The sequence below is a fragment of the Lissotriton vulgaris genome, chromosome 9 (genome assembly GCF_964263255.1).
Source record: "Lissotriton vulgaris chromosome 9, aLisVul1.2, whole genome shotgun sequence".
NCBI classification, from domain to species: Eukaryota; Metazoa; Chordata; class Amphibia; order Caudata; family Salamandridae; genus Lissotriton; species Lissotriton vulgaris.
This window is the reverse complement of record NC_141697.1, coordinates 571,096,710-571,119,326: the sequence shown is the minus strand read 5'-3', so window position 1 is coordinate 571,119,326 and position 22,617 is coordinate 571,096,710. Positions and strand designations below refer to the sequence as shown.

Here is a 22,617-nt window from a genome sequence, read left to right as displayed (position 1 = left end):
GTGATGTGGTGTTCTTTAACCGCTTCCGCGCTACCGCGTTTTCCCGCTGTGCGCTGGATTTTTAAAAATCCCGCGTTATGTGACAAAGCTAGCTCGTCATGCGCGTAGCGCAGGTAACGCCCATGACGAGCTGGCTTTGTCATCCGCGCGGAAGGGATTAAAGAGGTGTGTCTTTAACTTAACTCTTAACTCAATGTCTGTTCTGTAGCTGTGCACAGTCGGGACACAAGATTGTGTAACAACTCTGTATCCATGAAGTAGTTGTTTTGTGCCTAATCTGTGTGTGAAATATGCTTGTGCTATCTATTCTGGTGCTGTGCTGTACCCATACTTGTATTAAGTATTTTTTGCAGACAATTCCGTCTTCACCCAGATTCTTACACTAGATATTTATGTACCTTTTTTCCAGGTACTAAGGGTGGGCCCTTCAGTGCCCCCAGCTCCCCTGTCATTCTGCGCCGGGCCAGCACTGCTGCCATCACTTTGGACCCACACTTCCTCCATGCCCATGTGCATACTCGCAAGCTCAGCTCTCGCTTGTCGGGTACGCAATCCTTCAGCCCAGGCGACAGGGCCAGTATACCTCGAGAGCGCTTCCGGCAGAGGCGACAAGGCTGGCAGGAACGTACAGGGGAGGAGACTGCACCAGGTGCTCCTCGTCCAGTCAGCGGGGACAGTGGTGTCCTGGAGGAGGAAAGAGGTAAGGATCACATTTGATTGTTTCATAGACATGGCTTTTCAACTCACCCACATTCCTATTATAAATAATAATTACTGTGCCCAGCCTCTTTTAGCCTTGTTTCCCCTATGTCTGTCTTGTGGTTCCTGTTGCTGTTTGTAACCTTCGTTCTGAGAGAGAGTACAGCCACTTGCCGTGCCATCCAAAAGAAGGCCATTTACCGTCATCCCTCTGGATTCCTTTTCTTCAGTCTCATACATTGATCAACCTCACCATCCGGTTGTAGGATATTTCTCCAGCATCTTCTCTTACACAAACTCATAACCCTGTTCTCAGGGAAAAGTTACAGAAAGGAAGATGTTTGTGTTAAAAAACATATTAATTTGAAATGAATCACGTACTAGAAACAGAAATAGAAGATGCATTTTTCGATGAATGGTATCATCTTCAGAACATCCTTGAATCTAAGTCAACAGTGCAGTAGTTTTAATAATTTATGAATAAGTGAAAATTGTCTTTGTTAGTAAATGTTTACTAAAGGTCTGAAACCTTTCTTTGTCTTATAAGCTTTTGCCCCACCAATTTCATATCCTTTGAATACTTCTCCCACTTTTTGTATCAATTTCTGTTGTGTGCCTAATGTTGGTAAGGTATTTGTATTATTATTATTATTAGCACTTTTACGGCCACATGCATCAACCTATTTCGGAAGTGCAAATGGTGCGAATCGGTAAATTCGGCCGTTCGCGATTCCTAAATAGGTTTTTGGGATGCATGAAACAGTTTTGGGAAAATCGCTATTTTTAGCGAATTCCTAAAATGCGATTGCTTTTAAGGAATCGCAAATTTGCGATTCCTTAAAAGCAATGCATGATTGCTTTTAAAATTGCGAATTTGCAATTAGGGGGTGCAAATTACCACTAGGGTGAACCTCGTGGTAATTTGCGAAAAAATGTTAAAATGCTCAAATTAGCATTTTAAACACTGTCATGTTACAGACACACATGTCCTTAGGACATGTGTGTGTGAAACATGCACTTTAAAATACATTTCAGGGGTGCAGGGGGGGGTCCTTTGGACCCCCCCTGCACCCATGGAATGCATTAACATTTTGCGAATCGCTAATTGCAATTCGCAAAATGTCAATGCCTTCCCATTGATTCCTATGGGCCTTTTGGCCCATAGGAATCAATGGGAATTGCGAAATCGCAAATTAGAATTCGCATAATATTTGCGATTCGGTAAAAATTGCGATTTTTACCGAATCGCAAAAATTATGCGAATAAATTGTTGCATCCCGTTTTGTGATTCCTTATTTGCGATTCCCTAAATTTCGCAAATAAGGAATCGCAAAACCGGACTTTGATGCATGTGGCCGTTAGAGCTTATGGCTACCCATAGGCATCCTTACGCTGGAAGTAACCGCACATAATTCTCACCGGGTCAGGTATCCTGTTACTGCAATATGTTTTGAAAGAGCCATGTTTTAAGCCCTTTCCTGAAGAGGAGCAGCCGGTTTTCAGAACGCAAGGGGAGGGCATTCCAGAGTAAGGCAGCTCTGTGTGAGAAGGATCGTCCTCCGGCTTTTTCCCTTCGGATGCGGGGAATAATAGCTAGATGAACAGTAGAGGAGTGCAGTCTACTGTGAGGGAGATTGAAGGAAAGCTAGGATGGAGAGATCACAGGACCATTGCCCCACAAGGCCTTGTGGGCTATGCAAAGAGACTTAAACCTAATTCTCTCATCTACAGGCAACCAGTCCATGGAATTTAAGGCCTGTCTGACAGACTGCGACCTAGGGTTGTCATGCAACAATCTGTCAGCACAATTCGGGTCCACCTGAAGTTTTCTAATCGTTCCTTTTGGGATCCCAGGTAAAGGGGCTTACCATAATCCAATCTGGATCAAATAACGGCCTGGACCATTAGTCGCCTAGCAGTAAAGGGCAGAAAAGGGAGTATCTTCGGAAACATTCTGAGTAGACCATTGCAGGTGGCAGCAAGCTTTACTACCTGATGGTCGAATTTAAAGGACGTATCTAGCGATATGCCGCCAAGACTCTTGATGGAATTTGTGGGTGGAGGGGAGGGCCTAAGCAGCTTGGCCAGCCCAGTACCCGATCCAGCTTAAGATTGTTGCCCAGGATCATAAGCTCTGTTTTGTCTCCATTGAGTTTGAAACAGGAGTGTTCCATCCACCTGGCCACCTTCTCGAGGCAGACCTCCAAGGAGGGGGAGTCTTGTGCTGGGTTTAGAGAGAATATCAATTGAGTGTCATCAGCATAGGTGACTATCGAGTTCCCAAATGGTGAATCAATGTCTGCCAAAAGTCTCATATAAACGTTAAATAGTGTGGGGCTCAAGTAGGATCCCTGAGGGACTCAACACTTGAGTGGCAGGCTGTTGGAGAGACTACCGTCTTCGAAGACCTGAGAAGCCCTTTCTTTCAGGAAGGATTCAAGCAATGTGAGGGAAATCCCCGAGATTCCCATGTTCATTAATCTTTGCATAAGAGTGTTGTGATTAACCGTGCAAATGCGGAGTTCAGATCGAGCCGGATGATAGCAGCCGATCCTCCTTGGTCAAGTAATCTTTTAGATTCTTCGACCACTGCTAAGAGAACAGTCTCTGTGCTATGTTGGGGTCTGAATCCCGTCTGGGTAGAGTGGAGTAGGTTATGACTTTCTAAACGGTCAGAGACAATCTGGTTGACATATTTTTCCGATATCTTGCTAATCAATGGAAGGCGAGAGATGGGCTGGTAGTTCCCTAGCGTCAAAGGATCCAGGTTCGGTTTTTTTTAACAATGCTTTGACCATAGCGAGTTTCCAGGTCACAGGAACTTCGTAAGTGATAAGAGAGAGATTTATAACTTTGAGCACAGCAGGAAAAATCACTTCAGTGACTTTGGCTAAGACGTGCGGGGGGCTGGGTCAGAGGGGAAGCCTGATATAATTTGGTGGAAGATCTCTGAAAGCTTGAGAGGATCCATTTCAAGAAATTCCACGAGTCTAATATCAGTGGGGAGCAGGTGAGGGTCTTCACACCCAGGGAATACTGTGGGAGTGGCAGAGTGAAATAGATAATAACAGTCTTGAATTTTCTTGTGAAAAAAGCTGGCAAATCATTGCATATTCTAGGTTTCAATGCTGCGTTAATACCAGTGGAAGGATTGAGTAGAGTTTTGGCAATGTGAAAATTTCCCATGGGGAGTTTTCTGCCAACTTAATTTTTTCTTCAAAGTAAAGTCCTTGTGCTTTAACAATTTCTACTTTATAAATGTTAATGGCAAGTCTATAACTCTGCTTACTTGCTTCCCCCATAATTTTTTCTCCTAATTCTCTCTGTTCATTTAAAGTTTTGTTTTAGATCACGCAACTAGGGATTGTATACTAAGTGGACGTTTTTTCCTTAGCTCATCTGGTAAGAGTTCATTGGGGAATTATCTGATCCAGAGAAGATGCAATCCAACGAGAAAACTTGTCATATGCAGTGGTAGGATATTCATCTAGAGAGGGTCTGAGGTCAATAAGGGATTGTTTCCAATGTTCTAATGACAGTCTGGAACACATGCGGTCCTTGCCGTGAACAGAATTGTAGTTGCACGATGATGACCCCAGTTCCCAAGTTACTGGGATCAGGAAATGGTCCAACCAGATTACTGGAAATGGGGGGAAAACTTTGAGTCGTTCGTCATTAGCCAAAACTGTGTCAAGCATAGGCCCTTTGTCATGAGTAGGACCCACCGCCCTCTGTGTGAGCTGAATGACTGCCATATCTTGAAGCAGAGAGGAGGTTTGTGGATTCGGGGGCCCATCCAGATGTATGTTGAAGTCTCCTAGTAAAGGGAAATTGGGTCTCCTAGCCATATTAGGGGTCACTCTGGGAGAGATTGAAGAAATTCGCCATAAGGGCCCGGAGGTTTATAGATAGGATACCTGAGAATGTAATAATGGGGGTTAATGAAATAGCGAACGACAAGCTTTCGCAATCAGCTATCGGGTCGGTTTTGATGCTGCAGTTACAATCATCCTTCAAAATAACTGTGCCTCTTCTGAGTTCACGATTTCTATGTTTAAGGGGGTAGCCTTTAGGAAGGGTTTGGACAAGGTCCGGCTCGAGTCAGCATGTAGTCATGTTTCCGTTAAAAGCAACGCATCAGGTTGTTCTTCTTTGAGGAAGCTAACATTTTATAATTTGTGTTTGGAGATCGATCTACAATTGATTAAATACATTCTGAGGTTAATTTAGGACTTAAGGGGGCTTTAGGTGTAGTGTTCAGTTGAGGTGAAAATGAGCACTGACAGCATGATACTGATTTCTTATGTAGGCACATTGAATGGAAGCAATTAGGATTCACCGATCCCCGCAATGCTAAGAGTTGATTAATGGAATACATAATCCTACTTACATTAGAAGATGTGGGATACCTGTCCCCTTGCCCTGGTTGGACGTGCACAGACGGGCTTGCCCATGGCGCGCCTTCAGCACGCCAGCGGGGCATCCAATCATCCGGTCTCATTTTATTGAAGACCCCGGGAGACTGGAGGGCTAATCAAAATGGCATCTCCAAATGTCTAAGTAGTGAAAAAAAGCAATCTGCCGAAGCAGTAGCTTTCAAGTTAAAAAGGTTCAATAAAAACCGTGCAATACAGATTTTTAAAAGCAAGTTGAGTCAAATTAAATTCCCAATGTGTTAGCCTGAGTTCCCCTTCCCCACAATGAGAACGGAGGTTATGTGCGGTGCTAACCATGTCCGTTCATAGGGTCTTGTTTTATATAAGACGCCAGGAGACTGGAGCGATAACCAAAATGGCGTCTCCAAGTGTCTCTGTAGTGCAATAAGTAGTCTGACTAAGAGGTGGCTTTCAAGTTAAAAAGTTTCAATTAAATCGGTGCAAAATAGATTTTTAAAAGCAAGGTGTGCCAAATTCAATTCACAATGTATTAGCCCAAGTTCCCCTTCCCCACAATGAGAACGGTATTATCGGGGATTGACTTTAGGGAGTTAGAGAGGATACCCAGGCTAGTGAGCTATTGTTACAGAAAATAACCCTTTTCTTCTTAAATGGAGGGTGATGTCTGATGGGCTTACTGAGTTGCAGGAAGAGTAGGTGTGGAAGTCTCTCAAGGTATTGCATAACTGCAGCATGATTCCTACTGGGAAGCAGGGGGTTGCAGACTTCAATGTATATGAGTTAAATCTAGAGAGAGAAAGAACAGATGCAACATAGTCTGTAAATTATGTGAAAACCCAATGTGGGAAGTGAAATTATGTGCAATATATGTCCTAGAGCTTTCCCATCAGTAGATCATGTTCTCCAAATAGCATTACTACTGTTCTGCATTGACCTACTATTATGTTCTCTCTGCAGTATCTCCAGAGGACCTGGATCACACCCTGAACACAGAGAGTTCTGGATCCAGCAAGGAAGGTAAGACCCAGCAAACAGCACAGTAGACTAGTTTTGACAGTATGGAAGCCTGTATCTGACATACAGTGGTGGAGGGTGATAGGCCAAAGGAATAGTTGTGACAGAAGGGGCAACTGGTACATGAATGTGACAGCATGAGAATTGGAAACTGTGTGCAAGCACAGGACATAAGGTGTGCAGTATGAAAGACGAGAAATGAAATAATGGAAGACGGGCAGTATGTTTCAGTATAAGGATTTGTTCTTTAGCTACATATAATGTACAAACATAGCATCCACTATGGCCAGAGGGCTCCTTTGCATGGGTGCTAACTCACATGTCTAGGAGCACCAGCTGACAAATCCTGGTGCTAAAGAAGACTAGAAGTCTCCCTAAAAGGGAGAGTAACACATACTTAGGGCCCCATTAGGATAACGGGCGGATTGCCAAAAACCCCCGCCCGCTCTGCATTTCCCCCGCCACATTACCATGGTGGGGGGACCCCGGTGGATGGGAAGAACGACCGCTGGATTTTCGTCGGTAGGCAATCCGCCCGATTGCCTACCCCGCGGTAAAGCAATTTATATGGTGGCGGTGTCTCGTAGACACCGCCATCCATATTACCATGCGTTGCCGCCACGGAAAGGCAGGCGGTTTCTGACATTGGGGGCCGTAGCGGGCCCCCAGGGATTCTGGGGGTTGGGGTGGTGCACATGGGGGGTACCTATGGTACCCCCGGCAGTTCCATGGACAACATGGCAGGCAACGTGCGGTGCCTGCCATGTTGTGCATGGAAGTGCACAACATACCTTCCTGGCATTGTGCTGAGTGCACCACCCGCCACAATGTTGGGAATGCGGATGGGCACATTAGTATGGCGGGCGGACTTTGTCCGCCCACCATACCTGTGTGAAATGGGTGTGGCGGTCCCCTACATCCCATGTTGTGCATGGAACCCCCCATATGCACCCCCACCCCCCAGAATCCCTGGGGGCCTGCTACATCCCCCAATGTCAGAAACCGCCTGCCGCCGCCACGGAAAGGCAGGTCCCCGCTTGCATGGTAATATGGATGTATGTATGTATGTATGTATGTGTGGCACATTTATTGAGCGCAACTGTCACCCCATGGGTATCCTGGCGCTGTGATCCTCAATGGCCTGAGCACGATATTATAGTGGCAGCTGTAATTACAATATGGCGGTGTCTACCAGACACCGCCACATATAAACTGCTTTACCGCCCGGTAGGCAGGCGGAAAACCGGTGGACGGTCTTCCCATCCGCCGGGGTCCCCCCCACCATGGTAATGTGGCGGGGGAAATGCAGAGCGGGCAGAGGTTTTTGGCAGGCGGATCGCCACTGCCATACCGGCGGTGGCGATCCGCCCGTTATCCTAATGGGGCCCTTAGTCTCTAATTTTTCAGCAGGAATCAAGGCAAGTATCTCAGGTATGTGGTTGCGTTTTTCTAAGGTGCAATAGAAAGACATACATTTTTCATAGCACCAGACAGCAAAACATATAAGGACCATAGTATGTCATGTTATGTTTTGTCACAGATATTTTGTATGTTACACATCTGCTATTTTCACTGGGTCGTTGGTGCTGTTTGGGGTATAAAGCCTTCTGATAAGTTAGCCCAAAAGTGCAATACTCTGGGAATGGGAGTTGTGAGGGGGCGGGCCTTGTAACCCTCATCCCCAGTCTGTTTCGGTCATTTCATACACATATTTTAATTGTGTTGTTGGATCTCCAGAGTATGCATCAATTAGTTTAGCATCTATTGCTTGCTCTTTTTGTTTAAGCATTCTTAGGTGGTTGTGTGTCCTGGCTTTCAAACATCATGGTCTCCCTGCCCCTGAACTAGATATCTTGTGGTTGTAGGTTATCACCACGGAATTCTCATTCTCCAGACGGTACAGTTTAAAACGGATGTTCACCTACTCACAAAGAACAAGGAACAAATACTTCACCACAACCCAGAGTCCCTTCACCTAACAGCATGGCTCATCAAGATCTAGAGCATGAATCTCAAAGGCAAACTTATACTTTTGTGTAAATTTACAATTATTTGCTATTCACAAAGGTATTTTACAAGTAGTATCTTTACTTGTGCAGAGTCTCCCCACATAAAAGACAGGCGACTCTAGTCCTGTGTTTGTGTGCAGAGACTCTGCAGTCATAAAGATACTACTAGTTAAATACTTAAGGGAATAGCATGCAATTGTAAACTTACACAAAAGTTTAAGATTACCTTTGTGAATCAGGTCCTTAAAGTTTGGGCATTTGAGCATTTCTGGGGATGTAGTGAGGTTTTTAAGAAAAGTAAGAGCTTGGTCAACAATTAAAACATCCAAAATGAAATGGAGACATTGTGCTCTATGGGCAGGTAGAAGATGATTGGATCCACCTAATATGGAGCCTCATACATTTTTGCCATATTTATTACATCTGACCTAGGGGCCGATTACTATTGCGGAAGGCCAGTCACCGCTAGCCATGCCGTGGCGGTCCTTCCACAATCGGACCGCAATTTTCCCCCAACACATTACGATGGTGGAGGGAATCATGCTGGGACCGTGGCGGACACAAACACCGTCCGCCACGGGACCGCCACAAGCAGTCATACAAATTGCCTGGTGGACGGTCCAGATAGCCCAAAATGGTGGCGGTGCCTAGCAGGCACCGTCCACCAAATTAGGATGCTGGCTACAGCCGGCCTTTCCATGGCTGCGATACTGCCATGGAAAGGTTGGTGGGGATTTGTTACAGGGGCCCGTTGCGGGCCACCCTTGTGTTGGGGGAGGTGTGGGTGCACTGGGCGGTACCCATTGTACCCCTCTACATTTCACAGCACTAAGAGGCAGGCACTGTTTGGTGCCTGCCACATAGTGCAGTGAAATGCACATCCTGCCTTTTTGGATCAAGATGCGACTGCCATGGTGGCGGTCGCAACCCGATTTGGTGTGTGGGGCTGCCGCATACATGGTGGATGGTACCTGTCACCCGTACAATGGCGGACATACTTCAGTCTGTCCGCCATCCTAATGACCCCCTTAGTCAGGGTTGTGCTTTGTGTCAGTGAAGGTGCATTTTGCAGCAATTTCGTGATTTCTAAGATCTCCAAATCAGGACACATTGTATTCTCAGAAAGTGATAAAGAAATTTATGAAAGGATTATTCAGAAAATGTCCTCCAGTTTAAAGACAAGCTCCAAAATGGGAGTTGCATACTCTATTGCTTGCTTTGATGAAAGCACTGTTTGAACCAATCCGTAGAGCAACATAAAAGCATTTGACAAGGAGAACTGCTTTTCATTTGGTAATTACATCAGCAAAGACATTTGGTAAGCTGCAGGCTTTATGTTGTAGAGAGCCATATTTGATTTTGAAAAAGGATTCAGTGGCAACGTTGACGAATCCAAAGTTTATTCCAAAGGTGCCAGCTACGTTTCATTTGAGGCAGAAGATTATGTTGCCAATGTTTTTTTACAAATCCAGGAACAGCAGATGCAAGAACATTAAATTCATTAGACATTAGGAGATGTGTAAAGTTTTATTTGCATGCAACAAAGGAGATACGTAAAAAAAATCAACTCTTTGTAGCTTTTGGAGAGGGAAGTAAAGGGAATGCAGTGAGTGTCCGAGAAAACTATTGCAAGATGGTTAATAGTGTGTATTATTACATCTCATGATGCAGTGAAAAGACCATTGGCAGGAAGAGTTAAAGCACATTCGACAAGAATAATGGCAACAACAGCAGCATTTTATCTAGGAATTTCATTGGATGGCATTTGTAAAGCTGCAACATTGAAAATGACACATGCTCTTATAAAGCATTATTGTATCGACATGCATGCAAACAAAGAGGCTAAGAAAATCTGAGAGTTGGAAGCTTCAGTCAATGGCACAGCTGGGTGTGTTGGGTTCTGATGGGAGTTTGGATCATATATAATGATGTGGATAGAAAGGAAAAGTTTACTTGCTTTTCATTGTTAATGTGTGTGTGTGTGTGTGTGTGTGGATATATATATATATCTATATGTGTGTGTATATATTTTTAGCTTGTTTGTTTTTTTCACTGACAAAACAAAGGTTACAGGGGCGTTGTAGTTAGGCTGACATTTCACTCGTACAAAACCAGAGAAATTCAGCAGTTATAGTTCGCTGAGCGAACTATAACTCGTGCCCCCGCAATGCACTGTTTATGACTTCACATATTACATCACTCATGGCATGGTCAGTGACATCACTGATGACATAACTGATGACATCTCAAATGACATCACTGATGGCATCAACCAGTGACTGTGAGTGTTTTAAAAATGTTTCTGAGTGTTACATGTATATACCAAGGTGTATTGATGAATCAGTGGTTGTACCAGTGCTTGTATCGATTATTCAGTAGGTGCGTGACTGACTGTATAAGTGAGTGATTAGGTGTCTCATTGAATGTATGGGTCACTGACTAGGTTGTCTGAATGTCTGTATCAGTTTGTCAGATGGTGTCTAAGTGGCTGTATGGGTTGGTGAGTGGGTACATGAGTGGATGTATTAATTGGTTGATTGGTCTGAGTACCTGTATGGGTGTATGAGTGTCTGTGTGGGTGGTTCAGACGATGTGTGACTGCCTGCATGGATGAGTGAGTAGGTGAGTCTATCGGTGTACACTGTCTTGGTTAGTGAGTGCATCTGTGAGGGGTTGTATGGGTGACTGAGTGTGTGTATGGATGTGTCAGTGACCGAATAGATGTGTCAGTGGTATATGGGTGAGTAACTGCATATGTGAAACGCAGTATAGGTGAGTGTTGGAGTATATGAGTGGATGTGGCAGTCCCTGGGGCTGTGTGGGAGAGCGAGAGCCTCCCCATGCTTTGGTATTTATTTTAGCCCCATGGAGGTGGTCCCCAGGGCGGGGGGTCCACAAGGCACCCCATATTATATAAATTAACCCCGGGGAGGTGGTGGTCCACGGGGCAGGGGTGGTCCGTGAGGCTCCCCCACATAATTGGAAATAGCCCAGCAGAAGTGGCTGTCCTAGGGCCGGCGGGCCGGCGCATTGAGTTCGCCCGCATTAATGATGAAAAGTGCCCCAGGAAGGTGGCGGTCTCCGGGGCTTTGATGAGCCTTACGAGGGGGACACCATGTGCCCCCTCCTATATTTACCTAATGACCCCGGGACCTGGCCCACCTGGGGGTTATTTCAAAGCAAGCGCAGGAGCATGCGCTTGTTTTTTTTTTTTAAACAGTGCCGCGAATTCGTGAATATCGCGATTTTGCATCAAAATTTTAAATCGGTGAAGTACTGAATGCTGCAGAAGGGAAAGCCAAACTTCACAGGAAAGAATGACAACCTATCAACTCTAGCAGCCCAAATTCGTAAACAACCAACTGTCAATGTTCACTTGTTTAAAATAGTTCTGGGAATGGGCTGTTTTTAAAAACATTGTGGTACAAAACTATTTATAACATATTGACATAAAAAATATCGACTTTACGTACTCATAATGTAAAGTATCAAAATAATGACTACAATAATATCGTAGTCCAAGATATCAATATTATATTATTAAATGTATGTATGTACGTATATTTACATTTAAAGGTACATTATTATTTTAAAAGAATATATAAAAAAAGTATACATTTAAAAAATATGTAATAATTAACATATATAATGTAACTGATACTTCTTAAAATACATGTAACCTGATTTGTTAAACAATTATATCAAGAAATATGTATAGTGTTAATATATAAATTCAATGAATGTGTATATAAATTGTATCTATTGTATGAATTTATGTATGTATGTATTGTATGCATTTGTATATAAATAGAAAGTATTTAAGAATATTGAAAATATAACGTTAATAGTTTCGAGGAAAATGGAACTCAATTCAACATAAAAATATTGTTAATTTTGATTTCAAAATATAAACCCAGTCATAAAATATTTAACTATTATATCTTTTTAATGAACTATACAAAAGGGTATGTTTATAAAAAGTTTAAAAGTGGATAACCTAAAAAAATTAAACAATATTAAATAACAAATATATAACAATATATATTTAAGATATATTTAAATTTAACATGCTGAGTGCACAGGAGCTGACATATTTTCTTTTTATTGTTGATCTGGTGTTTTCAATTCTGTTATAAAATAAATAAACAGAAGTTGACAAAATGGATTTGTTGAAAATATGTAAACAAATCTAACTCCGATTCAAACTATATATTAAAATCATTACAGATTAAAACTATTTAAAATGATGTAATATAACCCAATTTCACAAATATGAAGGAAAATACATAAATTGACAGGAGGCAGAATTACTTATTCTAACTCCAATCCAGCAAACATTGGAAAGTGCATATGCTTGGAAATCTAGTTCAACAAACACCGAGGACAATAAGTTCAAGTTTGAAATTTGTATAGCGCACTACTCACCCAGAGGGTCTCAAGGCGCTTGAGGGAGATGGGTACTTTACTTATCGAATATCCAAGTTTTTAGTTGTTTTCTGAAGGAGAGGTGAGTCTGAGTAAGGCGGAGGTGGGTGGGGAGAGAGTTCCAGGTTTTGGCCGCTAAGGATCTTCCTCCCATGGTGGATCTATGGATGCGTGGGATTGTGGCGAGGGCTTGATTGGACGATCGTAGTTGGCGGGGGGGTGTAAATATATAGGAGTATTAGTTTTAATAGTCTAACTACATTCCAACAAACACTGGGGAAAATATTTTGGGGTAGTGTGAGATTACCTTCCTAACTCGAGTTCAACTAACATTGAGGAAAGTGCATACATTTTGGGGGTCAGATTTATTATTCTAACTCCAGTCCAACAAACATTGTGAGGAGGGCATATGTTTGGGGTGGCGGGTGCACATAGTTAGATTTAGCATACTATCTCTAGTACCAAACATATTTGGAAAAGTACAATATTAATAAAAATGGTTATACATTTAGTTACAGAACCAAAAATGTTTAATTCATTTCTATTTTTTCAAGAAGCAATCATTCTTAATTAATATTCATTTTACATATTTATTTGCCCCTCAATAAAACTTCAACACTAAACGAAAAATATATTTAAATACCTTAAAAATAATTAAAGATGTAAAAAAATGAAGTATTTAACAATTCACATAATAATTGTAATAATCAACTAAGATGAAATAGTATATATTATATTTAAAGTACCATGCAGCCAATGCCCCCAATAAAATTCACAACCAAAAACAAAAATGGATTAAATTAATTAAAAATAACTAATCTTGTAAATAAATATTTACAATGTAACCATTTATATAATGGATCATTTAATATCAGTCTTATATATGGTAAATAAAATATGTCCAACCCAGACCCCAATAAACACCATAACCCTAAAATGAAAAGAATTCACATTTTTAAAAATAATTAAACATGTAAACAAATAACAATTTAAAAATTGCATAGTAATGTATAAATCAATTAACATTACAAATATACCATAACAACTACTACCTGTCCAAGCCTTCAACAGACTCAACTACCAAACGGAAAGAATAATTAAATAATTTAACATGTAAATAAAAAACTGACTAATCGATAATAAACATTATTAATAAAATAATCAGTAAACATCATGTAATCAATATTTTAATTAAAATACTGCCCTCAAAAATTCCCATAAACCCAGCAATCAAAACGATAGTTAAATTTAAGATAATTTTAATATAAAATTATTAAATTAAATCTCACAGTAAAAAAAAGGAATAAAAGCAGTATTATAGTAAATAATATTTTGTAACCATTTTTAAAGAGCTATGCTTACCTATACATACCTTTGCTATTTTTGTCCATAATACATTATCAGTCATGATATTTTTACTACAGTGATTTGGTCACATGATATTTTGGAGTCAAATCAAGGTGGAATAACCTGGTAATTAAGGGGTTGATTAGGATGGCAGGCGGAATCACATCCGCCCACCACCTTATCGGGTATTGGGACCGCCCGACAGGCTGTCAGGCATTATGATGCAAATGCCTATACTTTGCATTGCTGCAGGTGCTTTTGACTTCAGCACCCTCCGCAATGCAAAAATAGAGATACCTGACATATCTCTGCACTACGTGGCAGGCACCATGCGGTGCTTACGCATGGTGCGGGGATATGTGGGGCGGTACCATAGGTGCCCACCAGTGCCCATATCAGAGTGCTGTGGGGGAAGAGGGGCCCGCTGCGAGCCCCCAAAGTCAGTTTCCGCTTGCCTTTTCTTGGCAGGTTAACCACCATGAAAAGGCAGGCGGAAAGGGACATCATAAACGCTACGGCAGTGCCTGATAGGCACCACCACCGTTGTAGGGATATGATCTGCCTCCGACGCACTGATTAACCAGTGGGCTATGAATGAAAGCTCAACAACAAGACACTGCAGATAGTGTTCAACACGTTGGAGAATTCCAATCAGATCTTAAATTAACAAGAAATGGCAATTTTATGCAAGTTGACAACCTTAGACAGGATTGTGGAGGAATGTGTTTTTGTTGATTCTATGGTGAGGACATATGCCTACTGTTTTCCTACTTTGTTCTTGTCCCCGAAGGTTAGGTGAAATAGGTTCATTCTGATTGCTCCAACCTGACCCGAACAATATTGGTTAACAGACCAACTTAATCTCGTAGAGGCGGCTCTTATTTCTGTAGACTGTATATTCCTGTAGACTCTAAAGACATTGTCATCTACACAAGGGCATAATCTACCAACAGCAAATACAAGGCAAAATAGAAAAGGTTCCGCATCTGATGTTCTTTTTAAGGTTTTTTCCTTTTTTCCATCCACATCACCAAATATTCCCTTCTTTCTGGAGTTAGCACAATTTAAGCTGGGTTGAAGCACCTATCAGTGTAGGCACGTCTCACAGCCATAGCAGGTTTCAATGCACTCCTAGCTGCTAATCCCTAGATGCACATTTAAGAATTTGTCCAAGGTCCTTTCAGAGCTTACACACTGACTTGATGTCTACCTGCGAGATGGGAACTTAACATTGTCTTGTTAGACTCGAAGCGAAGCCCATTTGAACCAATCCATAGGGCAAGTGTTAAATACATGTCATGGAAAACAGCGTTAATTCCGCGACAAGAACAAGTCATGTGAGTAAGCGAAGTTCACCTTTCATAGTGAAAGAGTTCCTCCTCTTTATCACTATAGGCAAAGTGATATTATGCACAAATCTGCATTTCTTTCCAAAGGTACTGTGGAATATTCATCTTAGTGAACTAGTCGTACTCAAAGCTTCCTTCCCAAAACCCACGTAGATGCAGCAAAGGAAGCTCTGCGTGTTTTTCATTTGCAGTGATATTTGGAGTTTTACTTTAAAAAAAAAAACTTCAGGAAATTTGTCTGGCTATTTCTGTCATTCTCAAAGCCGTACCCTTAATTGAAGCAAAGAATTTCAAGGTGGGTGGCAGTAGCCATCATTTTCTGCCATGCGAAAGCAATTGTTACACTCCAGGAGGAGTGTGGCTGCCTCAGCAGCTCTCTATGCTGGGTACCCCTTTCGGACATTTGTCAGGCAGTGACTTGGAAAAACCACCACACATTTAACTAACAGTACGGCCTGGATGCAGGACTAGTACAAGCACTTTTTGATCATCCTTCGATGAGGTGAGTCTCTTTCTATTTTTCCTACCATCTGCCATATTGATGTCTACGATAATGTTTTCGTACAGGTGAAGCATGTGAATATATGAAATATCCAGTGCTGGAGAAAAAAATTGCCTATCACTGCAGTTCTCCAGCATTGGTATCTTTCATAAAGATTCACATGCGGCCCTGGCTCCTCATCTGAAAGAGGCTCACCTGCAACTAGATCTTCTTTGCACACTTGTGCTTCACATCTCATAAGAGATGACCTGTGGGAGGATGAACCTCAGGGCACTTTCACTCTATTAGCTGAAGTGCAGGATTTTCATTAAGGTGAGTGCTTTTACTAAACTGACCCTGGTTTGAGTTAAATTAGGTAACTTGTATTCTGTAGTTGGGATAATCAGCGGGGCAGGGCAGAGGGGGTTTAAAACGGGTAACTGTGAACTTAGTGTTAATTTGTTAGAAATAGAACATGACAGAGAACCTAACCTCACAGACCATAATTGCTCATAATCCCCTTGCCTCGCCCTCTCCTGTTTTGTTGGTCTCTGTTGAGGACTTATTTTAGCCTGGCACAGTTTCACCTATGTAGTTTGTTCTGTGTATCAATCTAGCTTTGTTGTGATGGTTGAAGACTAATTATCTCCATAGGGAGAGCTCTATTTCAACCATTTTGCCTCTTATCCTCATAACAGGTGACAGTCACCTGGTGAGGGAGTCATAGTCATAGGCATAGTCAAAATCCTTTACTCGATCAAATACAAAATGATCATAAAAGTACATATAAAAATGAAATAAAAGGATTTTCAATATTCAATTTCATTGAACATCCGAAATATAGTAGTTCATTTTCATCTTAATAAAAAAAAAAGTTTAATTACATCTATAAAAGATTGACCATTTACAAGGATTTACTCCTATTACATACTTTTCATTCAGTGACTGGTTCTAGTGCAGAGTTTTTCCTTTTTTTTCATGCAGGCCCAGAGTAACAAAGCTAGAGTAAAACAAGTCAAAGGATCTGATAGAATATATAGTGCCACCCTACATTGTTTAACATTCATTTTCTGCAGTATCGGTTTTAAAAAACTGTTCCTCTCCTTCTTATACATGGTGAGGGAGTCGCATTAGAGAATTAGTCAGTTCAGGAAAGACAGTCTTTTGTCAAAAGTTAGTAGTTCTCTATGTGGTGATATTTGTCTCGCCTTCACTAGGCTCTGCTTGCGTTTGCTAAACTATATGCAGCTGCTTTGGTGAGAGAGATTACCTGAGCGTTTGTCCACAGGCATGTCCTCAAGGCAATTTTTGAGAAAGGTTTATGTACTTCTAGTTGTTCTGGACAATGAGTATATGTTATGAAATAATAAATGGTCCTGCTTTGATGTGTCCTCTTTCCACTACTGGACAACGAGTGAGCTATGCACTCCCTTGATGTACATAGGGCAGTTTTGCTATGCTTATTTGCTACGCTTATGTAGAACCAGGGCCTTCGAGCCCTCAAAGTCATCTTTTGTTACATCTGGGCTAGTGCGGAAAACAAATAAATCTCCTTCCGCCGTCGCTGTTAGGAATAAGTCTGCGTTTGTCGAATGTTAGGGTTTATCTTCTTTTCCTCTTCTGCACAGATTCAGGCTACCTCCACTAGGGATATGTTTGCAGCTTGGATAGAATCTAGAGGGGGTTCCTTCCAGAAATTTGGAGTTTGCAAATTTGGTACCCCAAGCATTTTTGTCCAGCATTACCAAATTGCTGTATCCCCTGGTCTGAGGTTTGCTTTTGTTGAATTTGTACTTTTTATATGGCCGATTGTATCCATCAAAACTGATTATTCCTTCCAGAGTGTTGTGAATATATTTGCTTTCCATTCTCTGTGTGTAAATCAAGATTAGCTTGGTGTGTCCAGTATACCTAAGGATTGTGCTGATAACGTTATACAAAGAGATAATGGCTCAATTATTCACCCATGATCTTCATTACTCATAAAAAGGACCTCTTCTCACAACTCCACATCCTTCTGTCCAGCTGTATGCTTCACCACTCAACAGATGTTTGGAAATAGGAGGGAGACGGACAGTGTCTTAATATGTGCAGGTGGGGAGCACCAACACTCATTTGTGGTGACCTGGGCTTATTTTAAATCCTAAAACCAGGGTACGAGTCGGGGGTACATGACATGCACCCACTATTTTCACATGGTAGACGCTGTTCACCCTGCCAAGATGTTGGGCCCCATAGAAATATGTTGAACTTGTTCCAGTGTAATTTTCAGGCACCTGGACATGTTCAACAGCTCCTGTGCGTTGTTGGCTTTCCATTCCCAGCAGCAACATGCAGGCGGGCTGTTTTTTTTTTTTCACCTCCAGCTGGGCGAAAGACAAAGGCAGAAGTTAAGGGGTCTTCGGGCCTCTTTTTGATCGATTATCGTACTGGAGGTGTCCAAGAACCTCACACTTACATGCAAATGCAATGGAGAGGAAACAAAAGCCCACAGCTTGTTATCTCTTCACAGGTACTTAAGAGACGCATGCGTTTTACTTTGTCCAGAGACTGTATATAAGTGCATGCACTGTCAGATGGGCTTGTCTTTCCCAGTATTTACACAAATAACAATTCAAATAGCACTATTTTATTTCTTTGATAGCGCTACTCATCCCAATACAGAGTGTTGGAGCTCTTTGTATAACATACACATTATCCATTCAAAATAAACCATGTAAGTGTGCAAATCAATGTTTAAGATGTGTTAATATGAGACAGTCAGGGTTGCAAGGTGTAGGAGTCAAATGCCCTTCATAGCTTACTGTGGTCTACTAGAAGGATTACAATTTATGAACCGTGAGTAACAAAAGGATCTTTGCGTTCAAAGCAGTAATCCACTTACCTATCTACATAAAATAAAAATCTGTGATCTGCATGTTACATGATGTGCTTTGCAGGAGACAACTTTAAAAAAAAAAACAGATGTTATTGCATTCTCAGTTTGCACATGTTATGACATACACATATCAGAGCACTATTGCATAATAAATGGTACATATATGCTCACAACATTGTATTACATGCACACCATGTGTGTTGTAATATCATGAATAACAAACCCGAAGAAGGTAGCAACAAAATAGTGGTTCAACAATTCCCAAATGCCCTCCTTCCCCTCAAGAACAGCAGGTGATTATGTTTTGCAGGAGACAAAGTAATCTTCTATACTTCTTTGATTTAAATGTGGGACTACACAAAATACAGATCTCTTCAACAAATGTATTAACCTCCAGAGTTATCTCACCATTATTATTATTCCCCTGGATTTATTGGACATCTCTGCAGCAGATGCCTTAACCCCATAAAGTATTTAAAAATGCAGATGTTTCAACCAATTAACCAGAACAGATCTACTACCATGCTTTTCCTTGTTGCCAATTTCTGTGTGGCAGGGCCCAGATTTTGCTACAGGATTACGCCACTTTTTTCACACAACCCAACTCCAAATCTCAATTGTTAATTATCATAATGCACTTTAATGTACTCATGATACACCTGATAAACATAAGTGTGAGATCTTAGTATCTGATGTCCAGTGACCTCCCTCCCTGTGGTGCCATGTGAAATGTCAAGCTTCTTGACGTCATGTGCTGTGATGGCACACGTCATGATGTCACTTGCATACTGCCTAACTTGATACAAAGCAGAAGGGAGAAAGGTAGAAAAGAATATGAAGAAAAAGATACAAAAACGGAAACAAAGGGAGAAAGCAGGGGATGAAAAAACCTGTAAGACTAAGGTAAAATGGCAAGAAGTGAAGAATGGTGTAAGAGAGGTATGAGATGGAATCAAAGCTAGACAGCCTTGGTATTTGGCCCTGGCATTCAGCACAGCAGATGGTAGGCTCTTAAGAAAAACTCTGCACCCCTTCATATATATATATATATATATATTTAAAAATGATGCACTGAAGACCAAGGCTCATGTAGGTAATGATAAACAGAAAGGTAACATGGCCTCTCCTGGAGGTTCTCAGTCTGTTTCACAAATAACGCGCAGAGGCTGATTGTGTCCTGGCTGAGGCAGAGCCTCGCTAAGTAAGGGCTGTGGCGAGGAAGTTCGTCGTCAGGCTAATAAAGACTAGAGCTAAGTAAATAATGGGGCACATGGGTTGGCGGCTGACTGATGGGGCAGTGGCCCATTCGGAGTCCGCTGGTCGCCACCCCGACTTGCTTGTGTTTGTTTCTCTCGATTCCCACATCAGAATCTCATGTGTATACCCCTTTTCTCTTTCTTTCTCTCCAGGCCTGTCACTTAGTGAGGAGCACAACTCGCCGACAACTTTGAAGCTGCCACCGTGAACTGTAGCCCCATTCCCAAAAGACACTGAGAGAGCCTTCCTGCTTTGGATCGAGTCATTTCGAAGCCTAAAGGACTTGTGTGCCCCTGGGTACTTGTTATGCTACTAGCATGGGGAAGAAAATAACCAGCCTTGCCTTTCTTTCAGCAGTGGGCTCAGGACGAATTTTCTAATTGAAATGGAAAACTTTTCGAAAACCAACATGCAATCTCTCCAAATTTGAGGAGAATACTTGAAGTCTGACTTACAGAGATGTGCGACAGGCTTGTCCAGAAAAGAGATTGTTTGCTTTGAACATTCTTCAATGAAAAGCAGCTGTCACTCAATTGGCGATAGTTAAAAGCACTTCAGAATTGTAATTATGTGTTGACATTTCTCAAACTCATCGTATCACACAGCAGTTGTGAGCAGGCGCTATTAAACTAGGCTGTACTTCAGCTGCAGTCCCTGCCCCAGTTAGCATGTGTCGGTCAAGAGTGTTTAGGTCTTCTCGCAGGAATGTTTGATTAATCAGTATTACCTTTCCCTGCCAGCAGATGTCCCTGTAAGAGCATTAATTTATATTTTTTTACTTTGTTTTGTTTCTAACGCATGAAAGGTGTATGAGGATTGTATAGACACACTGTGGGTGGTGCCCCGAGCGTTTTCCTTCATGGGTAGCACTCTGCACCATGACGGGTGCATGGTTGCAAGGTAGAGCTGGATGACCTCAGAGGTGCAGTCTGGTGTTATGTGACGCAGCGCTTAGCAGTGCGATGGATGGAGAAGTGTGAGGCAGAGGTGCCAAGTTTTTGTTTTGTGGGTTTTATTAAACAGGCAGCATTAATCAGGTCTTCACTTCCCTTCATGCTGTTTCTTTGCTCACAGTCCTCTAAGCGTGTTACTGTATATTGTTGCCCATTCTGAGATTTGTATGTTTATTTTTTGCAGTTTTATATAGCGCAAACTCGACCCGAGGGTATTGGAGCGCTTTACATGAGCACCTGTTACATTACTACACATGAACACATTCACTGTTTGGTTACGTGATTTGCTTAGAATCACAGGATGTTTGTTGAGCGCCGACGCAGAGACTCGGACTTGGTTCCCCAGGACTAAAGTCGGCAGCTCTAGTTGTTACGCCACACCCCAAGCAGGTAGAGGTTGGAAGGAGAGATGGTCGAAAGATCATATGGGATGGATTTTGTTATTATCATCTCATATAGGATTGACATTGTCAGATGAGGAGGGGTCATAACGTGGTCAGTTGGAACCTGCGGTGGTGGACTATATTATAGTCCTCTGGTGGCCTGCAGTATGTGGCACATGTCTTCAGTTATTCCATGGCTGTTCAGCTGATGATGGATTGTTGGTTGTTGTGCACTGGTACAGTACTGGGTGACAGATATGACCTGTAGCAGTTTTGTCTCATGTGACCATGAGAGGGCCAAGAAGTCTAAAGGAATTATTATGCAGCCCGTTTGAGCAACAGGCAGCAGCATGATTTCTGTGTGCCATGCTTTTGGTTTTAAGAGACAACAAGGGAGAACCCTGCCAAAACTTTTTTAAGTGGTCCTATACAAGGATCCTGGGGTACATACAAGACATCGGAGCAACCCGTAAGGGAGTTAAGGCATCACACCCACGGAAACATTGATTCTTTTTGTTCTTTATTTATTTTTTCATTTTTACGATTTAGTGCATTAAAGTAGCAAAATAGATATTGATACATTAGGAAATCACTAATAAAAACACATACATAATTTTAGACATATAGAGTCCCCCACACACCATTCAAATATCACACTCAACACACATAAGAACCCACATTCCACTCTAAACCACACAATCAGTCTCACACTCAAACTAGAGAAAATAATCTCGGAGGTACATAGACGTCACAAAATGAATTAGTGACCAGATGAAGATGAAATCATCAACCAAGGGAGAGAGGGGCAGGGAAAAATTAGGGACTGGGGATGGAAAACACAATCCTGCTGCCCACAAAACCAAAGCCTTTTGGTTTTAGCAAGGGACAGAAGGATTATGTAGGAATTTACATTACAGTATAATACCAAGGCTAGACACAGGTTAGCCCTTTATAACTAATAGAACGTTGTGTGCTGGTCAGGCTCTTCCATATCTCTGCACTGTAGACTGCGCATTATAATTGAAGGACTCATTATTGTTCCAGGGTTTGTCTCACAGTTAATAAAGGATGTAGTTATTTGGAAACAATCATGTTTTTACCTCTCTTCTGAAATGTAAATGTTCCTCGATGCTTCAAATCTTGGCTGGTAGTGAGTTTGATGCTGACTTGTACCGAGAAAGCAGTGCCTCCTATGAATTTCTTACAGTAAATGGTATGACGATCCGCGATACAAGTGTGTAGTGCAGTGTCTTATTTTGTTTGTAATGCTTGAATTTAATTTATATTTATATTGGTCCTTTTCTGTGGGAACATCTGTTGATGATGCGGTGTGCCTTGAACATTACTCATCTACTTACCATCTAGCTAGTTAGCCTGTGGCTTGCTAGTAGGTCTGTTGTGCTCGCTGGGGTGGAGAAGTAATCC

At 41.9% G+C, this 22,617-nt stretch overlaps 1 protein-coding gene across 1 annotated transcript in view; it reads left to right on the top strand.

Moving 5' to 3' along the window:
- The window catches only part of LOC147691849 (uncharacterized), a 323,118-nt gene extending 302,034 nt beyond the window's left edge, over nucleotides 1-21,084 (top strand). Inside the window, exons 26-28 of the mRNA XM_086938124.1 lie at nucleotides 410-700; nucleotides 6,054-6,113; nucleotides 20,009-21,084. Of these exons, the coding sequence (XP_086794250.1) occupies nucleotides 410-700; nucleotides 6,054-6,113; nucleotides 20,009-20,064 (407 nt within the window). The 3' untranslated portion in view covers nucleotides 20,065-21,084. The remainder of the gene's footprint in view (nucleotides 1-409; nucleotides 701-6,053; nucleotides 6,114-20,008) is intronic.
- The last annotated feature ends 1,533 nt before the right edge of the window (nucleotides 21,085-22,617 follow it).